We start from the raw sequence: 13,142 nt of genomic DNA on the forward strand, positions 1-13,142 counted from the left end.
GTGTCTCTCTTCAGAAATGAGAGACCGGACAGCTTCTGAGCTCTGCGTCGTCTGTAACCGTGATTTTGTTGTTGTCAAGTGTTATTCATTTGTATGCCGTACTCATAGATGATACAAGAATTTTTGTGTTTTCTTTCCTTGCTTTTACGTACGTTGAGCGCTTTGAATATGTCGCGTATTTTTAATTCTGTATCACATTCATTTTATCACTGGCGTGCGGACTGAAATGCTTCATATAATTCATACGTAAAAAAATGACCTCTTTCAGAGAACCGCTGTTCTACCCAGCGGAAAACAGCGAGTAACATCTGTGATTGTGAAGACGTACGAATTTTCCAGTCAGATTTTATGGCTCGTGTTTGTGATATCTTTGACTTCACCACGGAAAATAATATTGCGTGTATAAATAGTCTCTTAAATGCATCTTTAAATTTTTTTATGTGTGAAAATTTGGTTCCGAATGCAGGAGCACAAAGGGCCATAGGATGACTGCACTCAGATGTTCTCTGCCATGGCTCCACGCAAAACACCGCCTGTCGACGTCCTCTTACAAACTCTCTTGACTTTATTTGCGATGTTCGGCGTCGTATTTTATCTGTTTCTGGCAGACCAGCCGATATTTCGCGGTGTTTTGTTTTTGACTTGCATGAACGGAGCCCACTTCGAAAAAAGTTATTAGTTCGGATTTACGACTCTGCAACTTACAGCGGACTAAGGAAATTTTATTTGTTTAATCACAAATATAAATGTGTCTTAGAGGACGTCACGTACTTTCTTCGGCCCGGATTATACAGCAGTCGTTTAAGACGAAAGGTCTCTTCGCTCCATGAGAGTCACACGTTAATTACATTTGACCTTACTTTTATGGTCACATTAGTTTCAAGTGCACGTTTGGTCAGTTTCTATAGAGCATTTATACTTTCAGTCTTGGGACTTTGAAATGCGCGAGTATTAATATTTAATTATAGTAATTACGTTACCGCGGCGGTCTCCAGTTTCTGTTTCGGTAACGGCAAAGCAAGACTTTCTTGAACGCTTGCCGGAACACCTTGTTGAATATGGTGTAAAAGATCGGGTTTACCATTGAACTTGCGTAGCCTAGCCACGTTACAAGGTCGAATACTCCGTGATCGATGTTCCGCTCGCAGTCCGCGCACACGGTGGGAACTAGGTTCAGCACAAAGAAGGGAGCCCAGAGGACCACAAACGTGAAAAATACCACTCCTAGAACTTTGGTCGCCTTCTGCTCCAGTCGGATGATCCTTCCGTGGCGCGAGGAGTTGCGAGAGATGACGCTGGAGTTGCGACTGTGGTGGCTCCGGATGGTCCCTGCCCTACTGACGATCGGGGTCGTGCTGGCAGCCCCCCTTCCCGAGCCGTAGCGCATCAGCAGGCAAGGCGTCGAAGTGTTTCCCGCCCTTATGGGCTTGCTTGGCTTGGTGGATATGCCGTTGTGGTGTCTCAGGGTGGCTGCCCGACGCAGCAGCGGCCCGCGGCTGTTCCCGTGGTGCTGTGACTGGCCCGAACAAGCGCTGTTCCCTGTCACTAGGATCGTTCTTACACTGTTGCCTCCTCCGAAACTGGATCCTCTGTGATGCATTCTTGAGGAGGTAGAGTTCGAATCCCAGGACACAACCACGCTGCTACCACACACATTGCTGTCTGTCGAAGGCGTTGCGCCAGAGGAGTGGCGTGCCAGGAGTATGTTGGCGAAGAGAGTGCCTCGCCTGCTGCCGGGGGAAGGAAGGTTCGAGCCACTTCCGCTGCACATGGAAGATGTCTCGACCCTCAGAGACGATTCCTCGGCCTCGGCTCTGTTCGTGGTCGAGGAGGATACGCAGAGATTCTGTTTCTTCAGATGTTCTTCTTCCCGTGCAGATACGATGACAAGCTCTGACTTTGGCGACGGAACTCTCTTGGTTTTGTCAGACGAAGCTTCGCCGAAGTAAGGACAAGTGCAAGGAGGCAAAGGAAATGAAACCGAGGACTTCTTCCGGACCGGCGTCAGTTGATTTCTTGTATCTGCTTCCTCGAATGCCGAATCGTTGTTGTGTTTGACTTTGTTCAGTGCACAGTCGGATTCTTGATCTTCAGGGTTAGAGCCTTTGGTCCGTTGGTGAATGTCCTTGACCGCAAGGTGGCTGCTCTGGTCGGACCCGGATTCTTCCGAGGCAGCGGATGACTCGCTGGCATTGCGTTTGCGTCGTCGCTCATCGTGAAAGCTTGAACCGCGTTTCCGTGTGGATTCTCGCCAGTTCTGGCACGGAGACAGCTCGCCATCGCGGACCGAGTCTTCCCGAAATGACAGCGTCTCGTGGAATGTGGAAGCCCGTCGACGCCTGGATATTCTGTGGCCCGCGTGTGGTGAGGAAGACACCGATGAGTTTTGCAGCTGCGGGTGCTGAAGTGATGACTGCGAACTGCCCAGGCTTTCCGGCGCACTGCTTCTCCCGCTGCAAGAAAATATTGCCTGTAGTTTGATCTCATGGCGTTCTTTCTTCGTACAATTTTACATCGCGAGCGTTGACGTGTTTTCAAATTTCAGACACTTTCCCACAACCAGTTGACGCCTTATTTGGCTCATATATATGCCTCTTTATCGGTAAGAATTGCGAATTTTAAATTGGCTAAGCTTATATATAGTATGCAGAACCTTAAATTTCCTTTAATGAAAGGTTTCATAGAAACATTCATATTTTATGATGAGTCTGATAGGATTTAGTGTGACGCTGTTACCATTCTCCCAGTTTGCGAATTAGGAAATCTTTCCCTCAGTATTGAAAGTTGCCCCTGACACGACATCGATCGAAATAATAAGCGACTCCCTTCCGCGATGTGCTTAGCGCGCATTAGAGTGTGACTCACCTGAGGGTCCTGTGAACCGGCGCACTGCTCCTGTCCTGTTCCATCGGCGACTTGCCCGGCGGCGGCGTTGAGAGGCCGATCCCCACGCTCTCAAGGCCACGTGACAGGCGTAGCATCTCAGCTCCGAAATGATGGAGTGCTGTCATCGTGGAGGGCGTAGGATCTGGAATGCTGGAGTCCGGAAGCCACAGCTCGTGTGTGTCTAATGTCGTGAGCTCCGTGTCCGTGGAGCCGGCCGAGTGCGCCAGGTGGCTGAGGTGCTGTGGCGTGGAGCACGACGTACCCCTCGACGGCTTCCCCCCGGCAGTCGACGGCAGCAGCAGTCTGCGCCAGGTGCACTTTCGTTCCATGCCTGTGCACGGGAACCGCGAGGAAGTGTTAGACCGTTTCTTATGTCTCTCTGAGACCGCTGCATTTCCGGCGACCATGGAATCCAACCAGCCCTTTGTTTACTAGGGCGTGAAGTTTGCGGAGCTAAGGATTGGCCGTGTCTCATTCTAAATTATATTATAGAAACAGCGAAAATGTTTCAAGGACTATGAGATACGGGGAGTGAACTCCACTTTTTCTGTTGCAGAAATTTATAGGTTAGTACCGTGCTCTTGCATGCAATACAGGCATAACACACATGGCTTACAAATTCTTAATTACCTTACATAAAATAAAATGTATTTTAGATCTCACAAACGAAATAAAATATGATAATACTGAGAGGGAAATTATTATGTGTAATATATATATATATATATATATATATATATATATATATATATATCGAGGTTCTGTCACATAATCTCTTCATTTTCTGTAGGTTACCCGTGTAATTGTGCGAGAGAAATCCGCGCTGGTCCCAGTCCATATTTGGTTCAATGCGTATAACATAACAATTTCAGATCACCGGGGTTTGGGATAGCGTGTCCTAACAATCTACTAATATTATAATTTTAGAGCATTTGTTTAATCCCGTTTTGGTTAAATACCCTTTGACAGTGCGACTATTAATCTCAGAACCTGAAGATGGAGGTGAACTTCTACCAGACTGCACGACGGAGCAACACAAAAGATTCACCGCCTTAAAATCTCGAAAACTGTTGTAAATTTTCTCTCGAAGTTTCCCCGTTCCATTGTCTTTTCGTCCGGTTGGGTAAAGCGTAATCAGGTTCCTCTGCCGTGGGTTGTGAACATTTCGTCGTACCAGAGACAAGCTACCGAGAAGTTCTATTTCCTTCTCGGTTCTCCGAACTTGGTCGATGTATCGCCATTGTTTCGATTTGCCACTACCCTCATTTTATCTCCAATATTTGTATCGAAGAGTGTCACAAAATCGAAGTTAACTACTCGGACGCGCTAAAGGTTACTGGGTTGAATACCGGCTCATTACGTAATTGAAGGTAAGGCAAAACCTCGTTTATTACGCAAGTTACGAGTACATCTCCGCGTAACTTGCACACGACCTGTACTACACAGCCTTAGAAATCACTGTTCATTAAATTAGGCCTCCGATGTGGTGAATCCGGACGCATTTTGCATTAAGAAGTGTTTCTATTAGTCAACTTCCTGGCGCTGGTAATTAGTTGCGGAGTCAAAGTGATTGTTATACGTAGAAGCCGGGTTGCTGAGTCTTGGGTGGGTGGGAGGCTTAGTCTGGAAAACCACGGCACTGCCTGGTTTTTCCCTCGTCCTCGACGTCCATTAATCATTTTCTTGAATGGAAAACCCGAGCCTTGATTGAACTTAATTTTTCATTCTTTCTTTCGTCGTCGTTCTAGAAGTAATTTACGTTTATCGTAGATCATAACGAATTGAGAAGCAAGGAACGTCCGTGGAAACTTCTCTCTGGATGACGTCGCCGTGCACTCGGCAGGCACCGTGGACCAGCGTCATTAAACTGTACACTGCCTCGTCGCGGTCGTGTCGGAGACAAATCAACCCCCGAAACACGATTAATTGGCGCTGACACCGGGGGTTAATCATTGTTACGGATTATTATTATTAATCCCAGGGCTGATTATGGCCTGTTTGTCGAAGTGGCAAGGGTGTCCAGAGGAGTGTTGTCGTCAACTTTGAATCTCCGCCAAGCAGACGCCTCGTATTTCGCGCTTTTCCTCGGTCACAACGAAGCTTTGTGTGTCCACGTCTCAAACGTTCCTGGTAATTTAAACTTCCCTTTTGAACACGAGAAGTCGTGTATTTGATCGACGAACATAAAATTCTTTTTTTGGGTTTTGTATTATCCGCGAATTTTGTGAACGGTTTTAGACTCAGTGCTAGAAATAGTTGTTTCGTTGCCTGTTTGGAAAAGGGAGTTAAAGAGTTTGCCTCCGGGAGGTGTGTTCGATACCTAGAGAGGGCGTTCCTGGGCCCAGCCAGCCGCTCGACCACCCGGCGCCACCTCCTCCCAGGTTCTGCTCCTGGACAGCCAACAACCTGACTGTTAGTGCGTAGGTAAGCAGCATGACTCCGAGAGGGATGTAGAAGCAGACGATAGAACCGATGAGCTTGTACAGCGGGTCAGGGATCTGGCAGGTTCCTTCCACCAGCACCGAGTCGTGATCCTGCAATTGAATTTACAGAATGACATTTGAAACGCTTGTTGTTTTGTTAGGAATGCTGTCTTCAGGTGCTGGAATGCGACAGCAAACAGTGGAAAATGTTTCCTTCAAGAACCCCTTTCATCCCCCCAAAATAATAAAGGGTGGCCCTGATGTACCCCTTTCATCCTTTGTGTGGTTCAGTTTCTCATTTAATTTGAGTTTGCTGTGAAATGTTCAACAAATCAGTTATCGTTCCTGAGCAGCCTGAAACAAAAGTTTTCTCACAAAGGTTTTCATGTTAACGCATGGACTGGACTGTACGCGATACTATTTTTCACCCCCTGAAGACATGCAACGCCGTGAGTTGGGACTTTATTTTTTGAAGAAATTAATTTCGGGGAGAGAAGAATTGGTCACACTTCAGATGTGCTGTAGTCTCTTGGGGGCCTTGGCCTGAAAAGCCTATTTTTATAAACCGAGGGTGACGTGAGAGGGTAGCAATATTTGCAGTCACGTGCCACGTCTCTTGCATGACTTCCAGTTTCTGTAAATGTACGGGTTCAATTTGTGAAAGGGCGGCAGTGTTACGGTCTATTATAAACGTGTGTGTTCAGGACGTGAAGTTGAAATGTTTTCTAGAACTCCGTAATTTTGTAACTGTGAGAACACGGGGTGAGCTTTAAATGCGTACGATATTGTGAGCGAGCAGCCGCTAGGCTTTACAACAGCGCGAATTGAAATCTCAGTACTAAATGCTCCATGACTGTTGGCGAGAGGTTGGCCCATTGTACTTTATCAGGGCAGATACGTCACAGAAATTGCATTTATTTAATAGCGTTTTGTAGTTAAACAATCTGCGCTGTTGTTTATGGCAGCTCATGTGATCGCATTCAGGGGTTTTGCTTGCAATGCGTGGCGTTGAGCTCCTATGACTCTGTACAAATGCCAGTAATGATCTGTTGTGTATTTTGTGAGACATTTTTTAAAGATCTTAACGCGTGGTTTAAAGTTGTGGATTGTAAGTTTTGAAAATATACAGAGATTAAGCCTGAATATCTGTCCTATTTTTATTTCTGAACTGTACGTTTTGTTCATTGCTTTCCGAAACGTAGAATTGTTCTCAACATTCGACACCGCTGATGTCACAGACGGACAGACAGACAGGCGCGTAACAGTCCGTACGCGTGTTCGCTACCAGCGAAATTCGCCTCTCATTCCGTTCCAAATATCACTTCAAGGACTGCGATTAGAGCAGTTTCTGACACTGGGATGCGGGACGTGGGAATCCGTTGTTCCAGGACCAGCGCCGGAACAAGGAATTTGTTCGCCCTGGGCGGCAGTCGATACACAAAGAGGATTCTCGAAGCCCGTTCAACGTCACTGTTGTGTGTCCGCGATGGTGTTTTGCTGACCGCCCTGGGCTTTGAGCCTTCACTGACAACAGATTCCTGGGTGCCATAGAAAGCGGAATTTGTGGTATTAAAATGTGTTGAAAAAGACCCCCCCCCCTCCCCCCGAATTGTTTCCTCGGCGGGGGTCTGTGGCTTGCCTGTGCATAGACGCGGCCTTGTCCAGGACGAACGAGGCTGTAGGGAACATTTAGAAAGTGTAATGACGGACGCGCGTTGAGGTTTAGATTCTAAAATTTAACACACTAAGACAAATTTACCTCGAGGTAGGTCACATGTCTCAGTCGTAAAACTGTTTTTTTTTTTGGTAATATTTTTGAAAATTAAGTTCTCCGCTTTATTTTTTAGGAATTTTCCTTATTTTAATTTAAATTTGTGAGATTCGAGCGATGATGATCTTCGGGGCTGCGACACCGAGTGTTTTCGCAGGTTGGTACCGCCGAGTCCACTCTCTGTGACACGCAGCCCGAAGGACATTGTTACTTTAAACGTGTCTCTCAAAACAGGTAATTGTGTCTGCGATTAACTTTTGTGGAAGACGGAAAAGAAATGTTATCAGCCAACATTTGTGTTTACCACATTTCGTTAAATGTCGTTTAATGCGTACGATTACCTACGTCTTTTGTGCATAAATTAGTAATAATTGTCACGGTAACTTTGTTAAGGGATTCTTTGGCCATACTACAGCGGCAATTTTTTACGTATTTGTAAGAGTTGTCAGGAGCCACAGTTTTTAAGTTTATTATTGTCATACGTAAACAAAATTTTTTGAAATGGAAACCTTGCAGACATTCGACCGGTTCACAGTTTGACGTTATTTCTAAATAATATGCCGATTCCTATCTGTTCCCAGTAGTTGTTGTATATTTAATATTCAGTCTTCTGATTGACAATTTTGAGATTCTGGGACCTGCGTTGGTGAAAATGTTGGCTTCAGTTTTCAGTTTGTTCGGGCACTGTGCTCATATAAGGGCTGACCCCTTATTTATAAGGACTCGGGTACCGTGATATCGGAGATCACCTGTTGAACCCCTGAGGTCGCAGTCAGAAAAAAGTTCGCAACTTATTGAAGGTGCACGGCCGCAGATGGGATAAATTATGGGGGCACGTGACCTGCGTCGTGCTAGGGTGGTTTGACACCCGACACCTTCTCTCTCACCTACTGTAAATCCATAAAAGGAGAGAGATGCAGAACGAGTCTGTGATTAAATTCAGGTTCAAGTTACCTGAGAGTACATGAGGCACAGCGGGAGACTCATAGCCACGGAGAGGAACCACACGAAGACGATCTTGAGGGTGACTCTCTTCCTGGTTTTGTTGCGTCCGAACTTCATCGGGTAGCGAAGGCTGAGGTATCGGTCCACGCTGATGGTGCACAGGTGCATGATGGAGGCTGTGCAGAACAGCACGTCCAGACAGATCCACGCCAGGCAGTAGATCGACGGCAGCGGGAAGAAGCCTGTTTCGAAGAGACAGCTTGGTGTTAGCCTGGGACGCTTACGAAAAAGAGGATGGTGGGCCCTTTTTAAAAGAGGAGAGAGCGATTCGATATATTCACGGTAGTGAACATTTGCGTTGTTGTACCAATAAAAAAACTCTTTGTCGAAACGTCTTTCAACTTTCCTTACAGAACAAAAGCTTTTCGACTTTATCCGCTCTGTTTGGTTGTCGGGTCTGGAGGGTGTTGTTGGGCACTGTCCAAGCAGCAGATGAGACTCAACTGTACATGTACAAATGACTCTCGCTTAAGCCTTAATCGCAGTTTGTGTCAACATTTATTGCAGTGTGGTAAGTCTAACGCAGGAGGAGGGTAGAAGTGGAATGAGATCGTGCGGGCGCCCTGAAAGGAAGCAGCCCGTAGTGCGTGTTCCTCGCTTTTAGATTGCAGGCCGGAAAACAGAAATTTCGCCTAGCAGTGGTTAGCACTCTTGTTTTGTAGTCTAGAGGTACCAGAAATTAGGCCAGGACCGCTTTCTTCCACGCCCTTTCAAATTCATTGCTCATTACTCATCACCCCACCACTGGACGCTGTACAGTCTGAGCTGTTGACAGCAACATTGTATTGACCGAGCAGCGTGAGAAGCTAATGCGACGTTTTGCTTGCTTGTTGTGTAGTGGGGGAATGACGGAAGGCGCTTTTGTTGGTGGTAGATGGACTGTCCACTCATATTTGTTCTTGTACTTGGATCTGAAAAGAGGATTATTCTGTATAAGCCTCAGTTGCCTCAGTCTTTTTTCGGAATTAGCCGTTTAATTTTGGTTAGTGAACGTACAACAGATTTTTGAAGCCTGGTTTCAGTACAGTCATTTTCGCACTTTGCGTGTGTGCGTTTACAGTTGTTACGATTCATTGTTTTGGACAGTACCCGCAAATTCTAAGTGTCTTTATGGATATGTTCTTTTCAGTGGGTGTTCCGGGCACAGGTCTCGCGTGTTCGTCTGTGCGCCATGACATCGGGATATCGAACAGACTTTGTAATCTCTGAATGAACGCTGACCCCCCCCCCCCCCCCCCCCACCTTCAAATGCGAATTTTGCTTCAACCAGATGCGTAATGGTGTGTACCAGCTTGAAATGTACCGTGCTCGAAGTCATATCCAGCTTCCTGGACCGGAATATGTCTTGAGAAGCTCACAGTCGCTTTGCCACCTTTTACGTGAACCGAAGATCCATTACCGGCTCAGTTTGATTTATTTTCCACATCGTCACATCCTATTTATGTACGGTCTTTTGACCCTTTGAAGCCGAGGTTCGTCTAAATATTATTTAATAAATCAGTCCGTACCGCGAAGTAAACACAACTCTTCACCATTAGAAAGATCAACTGTTTAACGCTGTTTAAGGAAATAATCGCTGTTTACACTGAGAATCATAGTTCGTCTGATTAATTTTTAAGAATTCAGTCCGTACCGCGAAGTAAACACAACTCTTCACCATTACAAAGATCGACTTGTTAACGCTGTTTAAGGAAATAATCGCTGTTTACGTTGAGAATCATACGAAACACATAAATATAAAACGTAGAGTTATTAACTGTGTGAAGCAGGTGGTACATATAGTTACCACTGGGTCTTAAAGGGTTAACCCCCCCCCCCCCCCTCCATATGCACTGGTCGTCTCCTGCATCCGCGTGTCTGCCATTGAGACGCCTCTCAAAAAAAAACTGCTTGAATTTCGCTTGATTGATGGTTTCACGTGGCCCGTGACTTTTGCAGGACGTAACGTAGGAAAAGGTGCGTGACCATTGGCTAGGACAATTTCAGACTCTACTTTAAGCGGCTGTATTTATTTTATGTCTGCAAAATGATATCGTAGCTGAAAGTTATATGCAAACTGTGTTCACAGAATACGCAACGCAGTGTTTGAAGCCTCGTACTGTATTCACGCTATAAATAAATGTAGTGACTGGTTCTTACGCTCAATTTACAGTCTCCCGTCCGATAACTCGTAAATCGGTAGACGGTTTTACCAGCCTTCACTAAACGTGCCTCTGAATGTACGAGGTTGCCTGCGATAAGATTCAGCGTTGGCCTCGGATGCCTCTGTATTTGCGTCTTTGTGATGTTTTCATGTACGTACATGTCGATTCTTCAAGTCCTTTAACATGCTTTGTCAGTTGTAGTTCATTTTGTATGAAATATAAAAGGATTCAGGCCATTTTGATGTAAATGATGGCGTACCAGTTACCTGGAAATAGCCGTGTGTTACCATTATTTACCAAACAATAACACATCTCCCTGACATGTGGTTTTGAAAAGTCTGGTTCATTGTACCTCGCAGTTTTTATTGAGAAAGTGTTCGCCCACTGTTTGTCACGTTTTCCAGTGCGCGTCGGATCGATGCTAATGTTCTTGACGACGAACACAAATTTTCTGTTTCTGTGCTGCTCATTTGGCCAATACGCAGTGAAAGAGAATTCCTCTCTTGTTTTACTGAAAACAGGATTGCCCTGCGTGCGGATATCTGCATGAAAACAATGCAGCGCTGTTGTTTATACGTTCCCTTGAGACGTGAGTACGAAATGGAAAACAGAATGTTCAAATGCGCCTACTTATTTCAACGTGCTGTTTCGTCCATTCTGAAATCTGCAAGAAGGAATCTGTCGGCCAATAAAATATTAATATAAGTTATCCTGAATGTAGTGTGTATGAATTTTCATCTGCACACCTTGCAGAACAGATGAGATCGTAGACTTCTTGTGGGTTAATGGAAGTAACTGCTCAACTCTTTCTTACTTTTATCCGCTTTACGTATTATGTGACTTCATGCAAGGGGTTACCAGTTCAGATAAAAATATTCTCAACATTTAACTGTTATAGAAGACGTACTAATATTAGATTTCAGTGCCCAGTATCCAAGAAAGAATTGATACATTGGAAAATTGTTATGAGAATTAGTAAAAGCTGCAGGACTGCGGTTTGTAGCACGTGAGAGAGAAACCCAGAAAGTTCCATTGATGGATCTAAATTGAGCAACGTGACTGGCAGGTGGTAGCTCAGTAATGGCTGCGTGGTGCCCTCAGTGGTAGAAACAAGAGGGGTATCTGAGGCCAGATGTTACGTCGCGTGGAATCGTTTGTACCAACGAGTTGCGTATGCCCAGAGAAATTCAGAACGACGTATGGCGAAACCCCTCATCGTAAATTTATTCTGCGATTTGTTGGAACAGTTCAAATCAACTGACAGCGTGAGGAAAGGGAAGAGTCCGGGCCTCCATCGCCGTCACCGGGTAAAGTGTAAGCCTTGGAGCCTCAGAGACCTGGTTTGAGGCGTCTGACATTTCGTGCGTACAGAATTAATGTCTGCAACAACTTGAAGGGAAGATAAGTGTGTTCTGTTCTCTCACGTTGCGTAATATGGACGAGGAATGTAATTACAGGACAAAGATTGCCCTAGTGAAGCAACACTCCGCCCTAGTGGGAAGTTAAACAGGCACAATTGCCTGATTCCCCGCGTTGTTGGGGAACGTATATCCCGCGTGTCGAAGTACGCCACTAGGTCATCGGACCACACCATAGCCAGCACCGGTGGTTGCCTTGATGTGCGTAGTCGCACAGATTAAGGCTCTCATTCTAGGAAGTTGGGGAACAGGCCCCCTGGGGTTCGATCGACCGAAAATTTCCGGACACGACCTTCCTATGAACATGAATTGGAAGACGAGGGCCCGTTGCACGGTCTGAAAGACCTCGTGATGTAACCTCCGCGGACTTCTTCCTGTGTTCTCTTCTGTTCGAGGTTTGAAGGAACACGCAGCGTCTGCGTGCCGAGGAAGTCTCTCTGGGCGTTTGGACAATGCTCGGGCAACAGACAGGCCTAGGTTGAAGTTTTATTAAGGCGAGGGAACTCTGAGATCCTTCTCTAGGTGGCCACAACCGCAGTTTTGTGCCTTAAATTGATTTTTGCAACAACAGTTTTAAAAGTGGTCGATTTGTCTCGTGGGCCTCAAGTCTGTTCACATTTAAACTCCCATTCGTCCGGAATATTGAATAATTGGTTTTGAGCGTTTTATGTGCATAACTTGTTTTAATGCTCGAAATGCATTTTGCATTTCTTGTTTATGAGCGATTCGAAAGAACAGGTCGAGACGCGACAGGACGCAGGACATCGATAAGGATGGGGCAGTTTGAAGGACGGTTTGCGGTGCGCGGTTGTAGACGAGGGTTCGGAACTGTTCCCTTCAGAGGTTCGGTTTACATGTTGATTGTCGATAACACATTCGCAGAAGGATTTGAGGTTTTCACGGCGGTGATTCTGAAGATGGCTGTCTTCTGGGTCGTTGCGCCGTGTAGTCGGGTAGAAGTTTACCAAACTACACGGCGCAACAAACCAGAAGACTGCCATCTACATTCAAAGAAACTCAGTGAAGACGCAGGCTTTGCTATGTGTGTCAGAAATTTAACATGTTCCGAATAACAGGGACGGAGAAGGAGAATGTGGATGCTGAACATTAAACAGCAGTCAGCAAAATGCAGATCGACGAAGGAAGGTTCTGATGCATAGAAACAGAAAGGCCGGCCCTGTGTTTGGGAGACCAGGTGCCAGATACACTGTTGCTACGACGTGGCGTATAGGGGCGTGGCGTCAAGCTCCACTCGTGAAAGATCTCGGTAGGCCTCCTAGTCATAGTTGAGCGGTCGGTCGCTGAGGTGAGGAGGCACCACTGTCGGTATTTGAACCCCGGTCGTCCAGCGCCAATTCACCCACTTCAGCGACTGAGCCTTGACGTCTTACAGGCATCATTCTTCGAGTATCTGTTCTTTGATATTGTGTCACGGTCTGAAATATCGGCTCGGTTCCTCACTTCAGCGAGACTTTCCTGATCAGCCAGCGATTGT

The 13,142-nt window shown here is 46.0% G+C and overlaps 2 protein-coding genes across 2 annotated transcripts in view; one reads left to right on the top strand and one right to left on the bottom strand.

Moving 5' to 3' along the window:
* Rpn2 (Regulatory particle non-ATPase 2) overlaps positions 1-13,142 on the top strand; it is a 233,167-nt gene that overhangs the window by 77,295 nt on the left and 142,730 nt on the right. The window lies entirely within an intron of this gene.
* The window catches only part of 5-HT2B (5-hydroxytryptamine receptor 2B), a 31,363-nt gene continuing 18,906 nt past the window's right edge, over positions 686-13,142 (bottom strand). Inside the window, exons 2-5 of the mRNA XM_022066523.2 lie at positions 8,035-8,267; positions 5,207-5,420; positions 2,866-3,217; positions 686-2,453 (exon numbers count right to left, since the gene is read on the bottom strand). Coding sequence (XP_021922215.2) covers positions 977-2,453; positions 2,866-3,217; positions 5,207-5,420; positions 8,035-8,267 — 2,276 coding nt within the window. The 3' untranslated portion in view covers positions 686-976. The remainder of the gene's footprint in view (positions 2,454-2,865; positions 3,218-5,206; positions 5,421-8,034; positions 8,268-13,142) is intronic.

The sequence above is a fragment of the Zootermopsis nevadensis genome, unplaced genomic scaffold (assembly GCF_977971745.1).
Source record: "Zootermopsis nevadensis isolate Lab colony 2312 unplaced genomic scaffold, Znev_1.0 Znev_ptg000005l, whole genome shotgun sequence".
Taxonomy (NCBI): Eukaryota; Metazoa; Arthropoda; class Insecta; order Blattodea; family Termopsidae; genus Zootermopsis; species Zootermopsis nevadensis.